A 14,783-nucleotide genomic window follows, 5' to 3' on the forward strand; every position below is an offset into this window, starting at 1 on the left:
GGCAAGGAATCCAATATTCACAAAACGTATTACCGTGAATTGGTGTTGGCTGGGAAAAAAATTGCTGATGCAATTGCTGCTTTCGTGGCTAAGCTAGCAGGAGGACCAGAAGATTTCCGCGATAAGGAATGCTTCAGGATGGCAGCTTACTTTGGCAGGACACTCATTGGTTTGTCAGAGAAGCCGGATGGCACTGCTGAAGAAACTGTTGTAAACTTCACACGGGCTATGGAAGACGAGGATTTGAATGATCCATAATTCTTAGAAGCACTAGAAGCCATGATGAAAGCCATAGACACAAGGTTGGAATTTGAGAACTTTGTTCCAAACTTCAACTTATTCAATACTCAGGTAATTGAGGCATTTGAGTTTAGTTCATATGCATTTTAATAGCAACCTAAAGCTTAATGTGTCTTATAAGTTGCTATATAAGTAATTGTTTTGTTTTTAATAGGACTCTGAATTTTAGAATATGGATGATCCTGTTGGTGACAATGATATAGATAACAATATACCCATGTACGACGAGATTGGGTAATATTGATCCAAACACAACAGTCAACGGTGTTGTCGCTAGGTCAGACCGTATTGTTGAGCAGCACAACAAGCAGGCTAATATTAACCCTAGCGGTGTGGCACCTGAAAACTCAAATTCTAAAGATCCCTGTGACAACGGTAAAGTTTTTGAAAATAAGGTAACCACAACAATGAATCAGCGGAAAACAGTGCATTCACATTTTGAGTTATTATTGACTGTCCATTTAACCAGATGAGATGAACTTAATTCTGTTTTTTTTTTGGCTTAATTTGATGTTAAATTTGGTTAATTTGTTTGAATTGTTGGGTATTTTGAAGTTATGCATAAGCTGTTTGATAGATTGCTTACTTTGTGATGAACTATGCTTATTGCGTACTCTGCACAGTGCGATGCATTGCTTAATTCAGAAACTTGCTTATTGTTTTTATATGTGATACGCTGAAATGTAGCAACAACACAACCACCATGGTGCTTCCAATTCGCCTGCAACTTCAAAGAATGTTTCTGAGAAGGAGAAACAAGAGAATGTCGTAAAAATAAAACACATCAGCGGTAAAGTTTGTGAAAATAAGGTAACCACTTCAGCGGAAAACAATGCATTCAACATTTTGAGTTATTATTGACTGTCCATTCAACCAGATGAGATTAACTTAATTTTATTTTTTTTGTTGGCTTAATTTGATGTTAAATTTGGTTATTTGGTTTGAAATATTGTGTATTCTGAAGATACGCATAAGCAATTTGATAGATTGCTTACTTTGTGATTAACTATGCTTATTGCATACTCTGCACAATCAGATGCATTGCTTAATTCAGAAACTTGCTTATAGTTTTTATATGTGACGCGCTGAAATGTAGCAACAGGACAGCCACCATGGTGCTTCCAATTCTCCTGCAACTTCAAAGAATGTTTCTGAGAAGGAGAAACATGAGAAGGTTGTAAAAGCAAAACAAGTTGCATTGAAAATACCGGCAGCTGATAACGAGAACATGAACAACTCCGTATGAAGTCCAGCAATTGATTAGCAAACAAAACATTCACCTTCTGAGTTTTATGCAGTGACCTTAATCATTGAACTTCTTGTTTCAGGTTGGTGGATGGCGAAAGGAGTTTCAACCAAATGCCAATAACAAAAAAGGCAAAAAAATCGAAGTTTATGTGTCAAAAGGAAAAGGGAAAGAAGTTGTTGAGGTACATCTATTTAGGACCACTGATGTCATGTTTATTTATTGCAATGCAAAATCTGTATAGATTTATGCAAAATTCAAGGAAACAATGCAAAATTTGTATTGATTTATGCAACATTCGAGGAAGTAAATATTTCTTATGTAATTTTATGTGGAATAAAATTCAAAGTAAATAACAAACTATGCAACTGTGCAGGACACGAGTAAACCAAGCTTGAGAAACCGGGCGAAACTGGCAGCACCGGAATCATTGCGCTCACCGTTCAATGAAAGATGTATCAAGATGTCTTACCATCTCAACGCCGAAGAGAAGGAGGTTTACTATTGGATCCTAGCAACGAGGGATGAAGCAACGTAAGTGTTTGTCCATTGTGTTTTGTACTAGGAATGCAACAACACATCATTATCAGTTCTAATCCAGTTTGTTTCTCAGAGATGAGATCGTGTGCAACTACTATGACATTATTGTCACACACGAAGACATTGCATCTTTGGTTCCTTACTGCAAAATTATCAAGGGTGTAATTGATGGATGGAGCTGTCTGAACGAGATGGAGGGTTTTAAAGGACCAGCTTCACCTTCTAGGCTTTTCCTAACTAGTAATCCATGCGTATGAACCTACAAATATCTTCTCTTTATATTTGTAGCTCAACTTGAGCGTGACACTTGTTTATTTTTCATACTTGTAGTTTTATAACATTGTCCAACAGCCCACACACTGGGATGAAATGAAGGCAACAACTAAGTTCAAACACTCCGTATTGGATGAAGTGAAACAAATTGGAGACTTCCAGTGGTTTGACTACAACCTGGTTAGTTTTATTATTTTGTTAAATTATTCTAATGTTTACTCAAATTAGTAATACAGTTGATACTTAATGTTTTTATGTAAGCAGATCTTCTTTCCAATTCTCCAAAGTGATCACTGGTATCTTGTGTGTTTTAACTTATTGAAGCATGCAATCAGTATAATTGACAATGCCAAACTAGCCAGGAAGGATTATGTAATTGGAAAATATGGAGACATCCCTGCAAAATTGGTATGCATTAACTCAGCTTACTCTGTGTAATGCAAAATATGTTTGAAATACCATGACTCATTCACCTTGAATCATTGTCGTAAATGCAGAAGAAATACTTTCTACATATGTTGGACTCATGTGGTTATACGAAACAAGTTGCTGCTTTGAGAAAAGATGAACCAACAGTGCTGCCAATAGAGTGGACGACTGCAACAAACAAGGTCGACAGTGGAGTGTACGTAATGAGGCACATGGAGACATACATGGGCCAAAAAGCAAATGAATGAAAGTGCGGACTTACTCCTAGAAGCGTTTTGTCATTGCAATACTTGAGAGCCAAAATAAGCAAAGAGCTGCTATTTGGGGATTCAAACGCAGTGACGTATCAAGTCATGCAACTTACCAAACAGTGCAATGAGGAAGGGAAGATGAAAGGGCCAATTGATGTTGAGAAAATGATTGCAGAGTACTCTAAATAGTGACGCACAAGAGTTTGTGAAGCAGATTTTTAACGTATAATGCAATTGATATTTATTGAACATGCTATTAAGTTTTTGTTTTAAGTTTGTGATGGAAACAGTGGTTTATGACTAGTGGTTTATGACTGTTAGTTGATATTTAATTTTTGACTTGGAGATGCCTTACTCTAGTTGAATTGTGAATAAATTTTTTTGGCATCAATGCGAACGTCTATTAATTGTGATGCAATTATTTATCTATTTTATGCAGCCAAATCTTATATATTTAGGATGCCATTATCTGGCAGGTGTTTTCCTGTCGTTTTTTTAAATGTCTTTATTTTTCTTAATGCAATTTTGTAATGACATTTATGCAACTTTGAATGTACAAGAATGCATTTTTTGTGAGCAATGCGAATGTCTATTAATACTTATGCAATTATTTGTCTATTTTAAGCAGCCAAATCATACTATATGTTTACGGTGCTATTATTTTATGTAGGTGTTATGTTCGATTTTTTTTATATCTTTAACCGTGTTAATGCAACTTTATAATGATATTACTGCATAACTTGGCATTGACAATAACTAGATTTTTTACTGTTAGGAATATGATCAACTCAAGCTGATATAAAAACTTTCACCAATCCCAATTCAAATAGAATTGCACTGTAAAAACTTGAAAGAGTCATTGGTACGATATAATTCTGTTTGAAAATGAATAATTAAAACAACGTATGCAAGTTAAATGAAATAAAGCAACCGTGTTCTTCAAACTTTCTCCTTCCCCTTGCCCTCGCTCTGTCTACCACAATTTCTCGAGTCGTGGTAGCCGATTTCATTGGATTTTCCACATCTTCGTTTAGGTTTACTAGCATTCAGGATGGCTGCCTCTTTTTTGGACTTCTTTTGACTGCATGAACCCTTTGTCCTAACAACTTTAGGAGGATGAACATCAATTTCAATTGGTCTTGGATGACCATAGAATTCTTCAATCATGCTCTTCTTCTCAACTAGTGAGAGGACTGGAAAATCTGATTCAATGCTTTTCCCTAGCTCTTCAACGCCCTCTGTGAATGCAAATACAGTTTCAATTTTGGCTTCAAACTTTCTACCAAATCCCAAGAGTACTTCGTACATTTTGTTCACGGCAAGCTGCTTTGGATTGGCTGCAACCATCAAATCAAAGTCAATGTCCACTTGTCCATGCACTACTTTGGCTAAAGAAGACTTCAACCAGCGCCCATTGAAGTGAACTTCAGGGATCAACTTCACGTCTCTATTCTTAAGTACAACGAAAATGTGATAGCAAAACAAACCCTCCCTAGTGAACAACTTGCAGCCACAATCATATGAATCACGTTCTTTGTCTTACGTCATTGTCCACATCTTTCCATATAGGTCCTTCAAAGTGAAAGTCTCAAAGAATTTATCTTTGACAATAGCATCAATAGGACAGTGAAAACAAGCATCAACTATCTCTTTCTGCACTCTTCTAAAAATATGGTTAGTGTACATTATGGATGCTTGTTTCTCAAATGACAATTCAGTCGCCATAATAGGAATACCAATTGAGTCCAAATAATCCAACTTGGAGCTGGCATTCCTTTGAGATTCCAGAGCATGATCGAAGCTCATTATAAATTCTACAAGATTTGATCGTGGCTTCGTGAATGTCTTATAGAAACTATTCTCACTTTCAGAGACGGAAGTAGTCCTTATTAGAGAACCCATTGGAAAATCCCTAAAGTAAGCTGGAACCCAACGCGCTCTTTGATCAAACATGGTTTTAAACCAATCCACTTCTTCCATTCCATATCGTTCCATTATTCCCAACCACGTTTCCTCAAACTCTTGAGGTTCAATCGTCTCAGACTAGACACACGATTTTATCCCTTTCTTCAGTTCATCGCTGTCAAGCATCTTCTTTGGAACTTTATCAGAAAGCTTAAGAATGATGTGCCACATGCACCATCTATGTCTGGTTCCAACAAAAAACCTTCTCGATAGCAGCTTTCATCCCCTTATCCTGGTCTGTAACAATCATCCTTGGGTACTTGCCCATTGATTCTACAAAATGTTTGAATAACCAGGAATACATTTCTGTCCCTTCGCTAGACAACAATGCAGCTCCGAATGTCACAGGCCTTCCGTGATTGTCTTTCCCAGTGAAAGGGGAAAAAATCATGCAGTACCTGCAACGCGTCCGTCATACATTGTGTGACAATACTTGTAAGAGCATCTCCAATGTCGGCTAGCCAACCGGCTAGCCGATTCGCGTCGCTAGGTTGTCGGCTAGCCGAACCAATGGAGTAGGCCAGCGGGAAATCGGCCAAAATTTCGGCGTGGGCTAGCCGATGGCGTGGCGCTGGCCGCCATTGTGGCTTGCCGATCGGCCAGCGATCGGCCAGCGCCGTATTTTCGATATTTTTTTTGAAAACCTATATAAACGCGATTTTAGTTTCATTTTCATTTGCACCACTTGTTTTAACGAGTTTTCTCTCTCTCTACATTTCTGTACAAGAGCATCATCGAGCGATGGATCACAACAACGAGTCCAGTCCAGCGACGAGTGGATCTTAGACTCCCACGGTACCCGTGGGATCTGGATGGGGCCAGATGGGCGAGCAGATGGGCCCAGGGTTTAACGTCCCTTGGAATCAGCTGATGGGGATGATGGCCGGAGCGCAGGGGGTGGGAAACAGGGGGGGATGCCGTGGGGTATGCCGGGCGGCGGGCAGGGGTGGGGAGGTATGCCCCAGATGCAGCAGTAGATGATGCAGCAGATGATGCAACAGATGATGGGTATGTATCCCGGGATGCAGGGGTCACCGGGGGGGACACGGTCTATCGTCCCTCTCTGGATTTTTTTACGGCTTCGTCTCACACATCGACCCAGGTGGAGACGCAGTTCACTAGCGATGACCTTTTGTCATTGCATGACATGGGGATCGATCTCGGGGATCCGGACACTCCCGTTCCAGCGGGGCAGGCTGCGGCGAAGAAGAAGAAGACGAAGGGGAAGGCCAAGGCGGTCGGCGAGTCGTCGCAGCCCGCTGTTGACGACACCCCCGTCTGGAGGAAGTGGACGGAGGATGAGTACGCCGGGGTGGCCAGGGGGTGGTTGGAGGTGTGCGACGATCCGCTGGTTGCGAACAACCAGCGGGTCGTCAACATGTGGGCGAAGATTAGAGCTGCCTACAGAAGGCACTGCCCGCACGGGACTTCAGCGGGGAGGAGGTCCAGAAGGGGTGGGAGCGCATCAGGGCCGCGGTCGGCCGTTTTTCGGCGTTGTACGCCAACGCCCTCCGTCAGCTCACTAGTGGGCAGAATGAGGAGGACGCCCGGAGGATAGCCGAGAGTCAGTTCCCCTTGGCGGGGAAGTACAAGGATTTCCACTTCTAGGAATGCTATGAGTTGCTGAAGGACTCCGAGAAGTTCCGGGCGAGGTGCGACGCTGGGTGGCCGAAGAAGCAGAGGCTGAACTATTCCGGCGACTAGAGCGACAGCAGCGGCGGATCCCACGACCTCCCTCCGGATGCTGAGGAGTTTCCGGCCCCTCCATCCTATGCTCGTCGCCCTCGACCGGTTGGACAAAAGAAGGCACAACGGGCAGCGAGGGGAGGATCCCCCCTATCGCCCCAGGAGGTCGATGTACAAGGTCTTCCAAGATTGGAGGACCGCCACTGACCCCACGGAGAAGATGTTTCTTCACTCGATGCTCGAGAGCATGCGAGTTGATTTGGATGCCGCGAGGGCACAGATGGGGGGTTCCGCCGTGGGCTCAGATACCCCGGGCGGCGACGGCGAGGACGACGGCGATGAGGAGTAGAGAGGGCTCGTGTGTGGAAGCCCTTTCTTTAAAAAAAAAATCATGTATTTTTTTTAATCTTTGTACTTTTTTTTAATGAAATGAATTAATTTTTCCGTATCTGTGTCGTAAATTTAATTCCGTAAATGTAGTATTTTTTGAATTATTTATATCGCGGCTGGCCTATGGCTGGCCTAAATCTGATGTGACAGGTGGATTTTTAGTGCTGTTACGTGGCAGGGAGAGAGGGTGGCTGGTCTATGGCTGGCCTATTTACATTGGAGATGCTCTAAATGCAACATTCGACATGGTGGTATGCAATATCGTAGACAAAGTATGCAACTAAAGCATCAAGCAATTTGCGGTAAAGATAAGCGAATTCTCGACCAAAACAAGCAAATTTTAGAAAAACAAATAAGCATATGAATATTTAACTTGAGCACACTTTGTTGTATAATTAACAACATTTAATAATTACATAAGTAAGCAAAAGACATTACCTATTTGTGTTGTATGTTGAATCAAATGCAACCACATCACCATACATGTGGTAATTACGTTTGCATACCGCATCACACCAGAAAAGACATTTCAAAGAATTGTCCTTTTCGAGCTCGTAGTGAAATGAGAAAGCATCTGACGATGCCTTCTTTCTACGCATCTCATCCAACAACATCTGTGCGTCGGTCCCTTCCACGTAAGCTTTCATTCCAGTAACAACATTCCTAAGATCCGTCACCGTTATCCCCACGGTATCATATCCACCCAAAAACTCCTTCAAGAATTTGAAGGTCATTGTCGGACCTATGTTAGCTTTCGTGCAGTCCCAAATGAACTTCTTATGAAGTTCAGTCAGTTTTCTATTCAAGTTCATGTAGCGTCTATGAGGCATTATAATCATGACATGGTTGTGCTCCTCTACAAACTCATTAACAACATATAGCTTGAACAACCACCATCTGAAAAAAATTTCAAAGTTACTTTGGCCAAACAATCACACCTCTTTGACAAACGACGGCGCTTATGTACGAAATCCTCCCTTGCATTCATTTGGTCTGTGTAGTCCACCTTTCTCACTCTCTGTCGGTTGCATACCAAATACTGTCAAGTAACATGTTCGCGATAAGCCTTATTCCCTTGCTTACGCGTATCAAATCCAGCCACACGCGCGTAAGCATTATAAAATGAAATCCCATCCTCTAAAGTTCTGAATTTCTTTCCTACAACGGGCTTCAACTCATCCGGACACTCAGGTACGCACTGGACTGAAACATAAACATAATTCACAGTACATCAACACAACATGATATCAAACGCGTAATACCTACGAAATCTTGCATCGAAATTCGTATATATTGCATTATACATGCTTGTGATTTTCCGAAATGTTTGCTTACAAATGCGTTCATATTGAATTTATATACAATCAAAAAAGTCAAATGAACAACATAAAAAATGGACTTTAAATTCAATCACAGAAGTACAACAACAACTGAAAGTGAATCACCAAAATAAAAAAGCTGACCTTCGCATGAATTGTCTAATTCCATTGATGCTATTCTTTGGTGAGTTTATATTTCGGTAGTGTAGAGATTTTATTTTACTACAAAGATTGAATAAATATTCTTCAAGTGTGGAAAAGATGAAATCTTGGTGAAGAATGATTGAATTAACCGTAAATAAAGTAAAGATTATAACTTCTCATTTCTGCAAAATAAAAGACGTCAGTTTAGGGTTATTTAAAATAACTGCTGAATATGTATTCCAACCTTACTCTTCGGTGCATGCAAATATGACTATTACATCAAATTTCAAGTGGTGACGTGGCACAATCAAGAGCGTCCATAACTGAAATCGAATGGCCTATATTGGTGGGAAGTTGGGAACTTAAAATCTGATATTTTTGAAGTGCATCCCTAGATATATTTCACTAAATAGTGAATGATATTTTTTATTGGATGATTCTTTTGAATGAATAAAATGGTTGAGATTGCAATGGTATTTATAGATACATACGTGACTCTTCATTAAGGGACATGGCTCTTCACTAAGGGGACGTGACTCTTTACTAAGGTACATGACTCTTCATTACCCAATCGTCAAGCAACAGTAATCAACATCAAAGCTCGTCATCGACATGGATAGAATGAAGCCAGTGCTGCGTACCACAAACATGTTGTTCAATTTGAATACCGGAAAACTTTCAAGATCAATAACCACATTGCAACAATCTCTGAAATAGATGTAGAAATCAGATGAGTCTATCTAGAAGGAAAAGATACAATTTGCTTATTGTGAAAGAAAACATTTTAATCTTATAATTTTGTTTACTTTTGTTTTTATAAAAGTTAAAATTACACTATCTCATTATGGGGGCTGAATTTTAAGACGTAAAAGAAATGCATGGAGCGTAAAAATGAATACTCACTCCATCCCATAATTAATTAAGTATACAATTGGTAAAGAAGAAAGAAGAGAAGAAGGAAGTTAAAGTAGTGTTAGTGGATAGTGAGACTAACATTATTAATTAGTTATATAGTAGTAGGTCATATTGGTATAAGTTGTAAACAAATTAATATATATGGGTAATGAGTTGGATTTAACATTTTTCATAAATGAAAATGCTTATATTTTTATGAGACAGATGAGAATGGAACGTGCACATATTTTTATAGGATGAAGGACGTATATTGATTTTGAAATAAGGAAATGGAAATGCATGGGGATATATTACACTGAGAAGGTGGTTGCTCTCCACCTCGGGAAGCTTGTCGCCAAGCTGACGAAGGATCAGGCGGACTACATCAGTGTGCCGGTTGAGGGGCCTTACAAGCCTCTGCACTACAGGTGCTAAGGGAAAACATCTGAGAGAAAAAAAGGTCACTATGATCAATCATTGTTGTTTCTAATCGTGCGTTAGCTTTGTAGTAGTTTCAGTTTTTGTTAAGGTATTTGTTGCCGGAGCAGTTACCATTTACCATGTTGGAATTGCATTTAATGGCCAAAATAACTCCAGGATGTTTTTTTCCCTTAATTATTTCCTTATCCCTCCTGGATGTGCATTTAAATCAAATAGGTAACTAGTAACAACCACATTATGATCTTATAAAAGTCATACAATTACCATGAAACACAAAATTTAAAATCTGAACAAACTTCAATACAAATAAGGCTAAAATCAATTGGAGGAGGTTGTGTTACTATTTTATGCAAATAATTTTTTATTTATTTATGTGATTTAATCATAATTTGGCTACTTTCCTGAATTAAAGGGCAAGTCCAATTGTGAGAAAACTCCACAACCAATAGACTTTTGGTTTCTCCTTGAAGTTGGTGGGTCAGTCTCATGCTCAGAATAGTAGGTGTACACTCATTAATGACTCTCCAAATCAAATCAATTTTTCCACTCCTCACCCTTTTCAATTTTCACAAAATATCCTCTCAATCCTCCTGATCCACAAAATGCCCAAACCTCAGCTGTGCGCCCTTCTCTTCCTGCATTTCCTAATCTGCGGAGGTATCTCACTTTCGGATCTCAATTCCAGCGAATTGGCGGGGAAGATCAGCGAGTGCGCGGCGGGGGAGGAGCTCGTGGATTCGGAGAGCAATCGGAGGGCGCTGCTGATGCGGCGGAGATACATCAGCTACGACACGCTGAGAAGAGATTTGGTGCCGTGCGATCGCCCCGGAGCTTCGTATTACAACTGCAAGGCCGCCGGCGTCGCCAATTCCTACAGCAGAGATTGCGAGATGATCACGAGATGCGCCAGGGGAGACTGATGGATCATGGAACTATGTCTATGGTAATTTTTTTGACCTTCAATTTTTTATTTTATTTTTATTTTTATTTTTATATATAGCAAGGTTATCGTCACTCTGTGTATATTTGTTGTAATGCATAATCTTGCTAATTTGTGATGGATTTAGTTGTTGAATATCCCCGTATAAAATGTAATTTGACTTCATTATTTTGTCCAATGCGAAAATGAGGATTTTGTAATTGTGTCACACTTGTTCCAACTGTGGCGGTTGGATTCATTGTAAGAGTTTGGAAGAGTGCTTGGACATGTAGAAATTAGAATTGAAGGTGAGGGTGGTAGTCGGTGGTATGATCAACTCTCGGATATTTAAAATAATCTTCTAGTTAGATTTTGGGCTGTTGTTTAGAAAGATCGTAGAATTTGAAGAGAATACATAGATAATTTGAAGAAAATTTGGGGAGATAAAGATCAGAGAGAAAGAGAATGAAGTGAGAAATTAGGGCAGTTAGAGCATTCACAATGGAAGGGCCGATCAAGAGGCCTTGCGATCGGCCCTCCATTGCAAAAAATGACCGACCAAAGCCCCACCCCATATGGCCGATATATCGGCTTCGGCTGTTGCACAATGAGCGATGATCGGCCACCCATTGTGGGGATTGGGTCGATCATTGGCCCTATCCTTTTTTTTTACTATTGTTTTTATTCTATTTATCTACTATAAATATCCAATATCATTCTTTACATTTCCCACACCAACATCTTCATCTTCTTTTTTCAATATTGTAATACAACGAAGATTTGCGCATTAAAATTTTTGCATATAAATTTATTTAATTTGATAATATGTTAAATATAGAAGTGCAAAAAAATAAAACAAAATAGTGATATTGTGGATTGTGGAAATGAAATAGAAGTGGGATAGACCCTTTGAAAGGGTCCTGCCATTGCACGAAGATAAGCCCTGGGAAAATGTTGACGTGGAATGAAAGGGTCCTCTGGGAGGGCCCTTCATTGTGAATGCTAGAGAAAAACTAAGTATTACTCCCTCCGTCCCGGCTAAGATGACACATTCCTTAGCCGGCACGGGGTTTTAGGAGTAATTGGTTAATGTGTTTAATTAGAGAGAGAAAAGGTGAGTGGAAGTATTAAAATAGAGAGAGAAAGAAAGGTGAATATTTTAATAGGGGTAGGAAAAAGTGGTTGAGTGTATTAATTAGAGAGAGAAAGTTTCCAAAAAAGGAAATGTGTCATCTTGGTTGGGACAAACTAAAAAGGAAAACGTGTCATCTTAAGTGGGACGGAGGGAGTAATATAAAAGATACTACTCCCTTAAGAAAAATGGATTATGAATCTTATTTTTATATATTAATTTTATAACAAAATGTAGTACACTGAGTTAGTAATGTGAAACCTACTTAGCTATAACCCCCTCCGTTCCATAGTAATAGAGTCATTTTGTTATTTTGGTACGTTCCATAGTAATAGAGTCATTTCTCTTTTTAGTAAAAGTCAACACATTTTTCCACATCTACTTTATTCTCTCTTACTTTTCTCTCTCTTCATCTCTCTAACTTTTTCATTTTCCACTTTATTCTCCCTTTACTTAACGCACCTAACACAATTTTTCTTAATCTTCGTGCCGAAAAGAACGCCTCCATTACTATGGAACGGGGGGAGTATTTATTTAGAGTAAAAGTGAAAACCGAGACTCTAAATACAGAATAGGAAAATAATCCTCACGTAGGAGGTCAATCCTAACGCAGGAGGTCACGGTCTAAATACCACTCTATCTCTGATCTTTTGCTCTCATTCTTAAGTGCTATTTATAATAATACTATATACCTAAAATATCAAATCAAATCCTAACTAATTAAGTAAATAAAATCTAATCAAATCCTAACTAATTATGCAATAATCTCTCTATTAGGGGGGGCGAAATGGGTTACTCGTGGGTACCCGCACCTGACAAGTAGGGCACCCGTACCCGATTTCAGCCAAATTTGTTGTCCCAATACCCGCCCCGCAACATATCGGGATTACCCGATACCCGTGTCGGGTATCCCGTACCCGACATTGCGGGTACCCATATCCGATCTGAAACCCATATGCTGAGTATGACCCTTCAATCGTGCAGAAAGTGCTTCAAACCAAAGGTTGAGTTCATGAAACCAATTACTACTTCCGTCCCTGAAAATTTGTCCCATTTTTTCATTTCCGTCCGCCCCCTAAAATTTGTCTCATTTCACTTTTTACCATTTTTGGTAATATTCCACTAACTCATTCCTACTCACATTTTATTACTCCCTCCGTTCCCGATTAAGAGTCACACTTTGATCGGGCACGAGTTTTAAGAAATGTAATGAAAAGTTGGTTGAAACAGTTAGCGGAATGTGGGACCTACTTACTATTTATAGTAAAAATGAAGTGTGACTCTTAATCGGGGACAGAGAGATATAAAACTAATATATAAAAGTGAGATCCACAATCCACTAACTTTTTCAACTCACTTTCCACTACATTTCTTAAATCCGTGCTGGGCCAAAGTAGGACAAATTTTAGGGGACGGAGGTAGTAATATTTATGTTTTTAGTTTTTTTATACTAGTACTTATCATCAATGCCAGTCATCTACTGTTGTATTTTATACAAGTCTGTAATGCCAGAATGAATTTTGAGATTGGTGTCGCACTATGATTTTAGATTTTTGTTTTTTAATTTTCTCTTCAGTCTTCGTGCAAAAATTCCAACTATCAACTGTGCACGTATGTGGTGATTTATAGTCTCACTTACTGAAAATAATCAAAATATGATCAGAGTGTGTATGCACGTCATATTTGTATATTTTAATATATAATTTGCACATTTCCAAATTTCTAATTCAAAAATTACAATGCAAATCGAAATTTACTTAATTAATTTTGATTGTAAGCTTTGAATAGATTGAGAATAAAAGTAAAGAGATACTTTATTGCTAGTTCTGGTGAGTTTTCAAATGTACGTTGATGAGGCTCATTTCACGCATGTGTTTTGCCATAAAACTGCACTCAAATATGTGATCTAACATCCAATTTTGAGCCAGGTGTGTGAAAATTCGTCATATTCAGTGAATGAACAGATCAGTTGGGCGGACGAACAGATCAAGGAATGAAGCCAAAAACTGCAGCGCTGAGTTGATCAAGTCAGAATTAAGTAGAGCGAGCAGGAGTTTCCGCATGGAAGATAGAGTTTAAAGACCACATCACAAAGTTAAGGGAAGGAATGACATTTCGGGGAGGATGGTACCCTAGGGATCAGAACCCTACGCCCTCTCTGTATAAAGGAAGCCCAACACGAAAGGATAGAGGTCTGACGGTCATCACACAAACATCTTCAGGATTTCAGCTCTCTTCTAGGGCTGAAATCGGAGCTCATTTTACTCCATCTTCCTGATTTCCGTTTGGTTCCCGATCTAGTTTAGTTTAGTCGTAGTTTGGTGCTGGTTTTATCACTTAAATCGATTTGGTTCTATAATACCGCTTCGAGAAGGAGCGATGAAACAATTCATGTTTCCGTGTGTTTATTTTCAGTTTACTTTTGATGTTGCTGACTCTTGATGTTTTTGATTTAGTAAATTTAGAGTTATGGTTTCGGTTCTAGTTGATATGTTCTGTTTTCATGCATGATATCTCTGATCTGCTTTCAGTTTCTATTTTATGATGCATATCTTAGCTCAAGTGTTTGGATGTGGTTTGATCTGGTTAGATCTGAGTTTTAGACTTATGATTTGTCTAGTTGCGAAGAAAATTATGGATGAAGCTGGTTAGGATGTTTAGATATACTAGTTGATGTTTTATTTCTGCATGAGTATGAGTTAATTTCTTATTTGCGAAGACATAGATTAGATTTTAGGAGTAGATTTGAGTTTACAAGTTATTATGATGTTTTATTGTTCAGATATGCTTTTACTCTGCTTTCTATGTTGATATTGTGAAGAAGATGAAGCTGTTAGAAAATTTTTACTTTACC

At 39.1% G+C, this 14,783-nt stretch overlaps 2 protein-coding genes across 2 annotated transcripts; one reads left to right on the forward strand and one right to left on the reverse strand.

Moving 5' to 3' along the window:
* Window positions 1–3,978: 3,978 nt before the first annotated feature.
* Window positions 3,979–9,999, reverse strand: LOC125186403 (protein FAR1-RELATED SEQUENCE 5-like). The gene is made up of 7 exons (XM_089064818.1): window positions 9,990–9,999; window positions 9,753–9,868; window positions 9,111–9,283; window positions 7,519–7,977; window positions 5,207–5,402; window positions 4,583–5,082; window positions 3,979–4,486 (listed from the first exon to the last, which is right to left on the reverse strand). The coding sequence occupies exons 1-7, from the start codon at window positions 9,997–9,999 to the stop codon at window positions 3,979–3,981; spliced, it is 1,962 nt and encodes a 653-aa protein (XP_088920944.1).
* Window positions 10,000–10,387: 388 nt separating this feature from the next.
* Window positions 10,388–14,413, forward strand: LOC125202132 (protein RALF-like 24). The gene is made up of 2 exons (XM_048100475.2): window positions 10,388–10,821; window positions 13,858–14,413. The coding sequence occupies exon 1, from the start codon at window positions 10,481–10,483 to the stop codon at window positions 10,796–10,798; it is 318 nt and encodes a 105-aa protein (XP_047956432.2). The 5' UTR covers window positions 10,388–10,480; the 3' UTR covers window positions 10,799–10,821; window positions 13,858–14,413.
* Window positions 14,414–14,783: the final 370 nt, after the last annotated feature.

This window comes from Salvia hispanica, chromosome 2 (genome assembly GCF_029641045.1).
Source record: "Salvia hispanica isolate PSC_SH4W2 chromosome 2, Shi_PSC_v1, whole genome shotgun sequence".
Lineage (NCBI taxonomy): Eukaryota > Viridiplantae > Streptophyta > Magnoliopsida > Lamiales > Lamiaceae > Salvia > Salvia hispanica.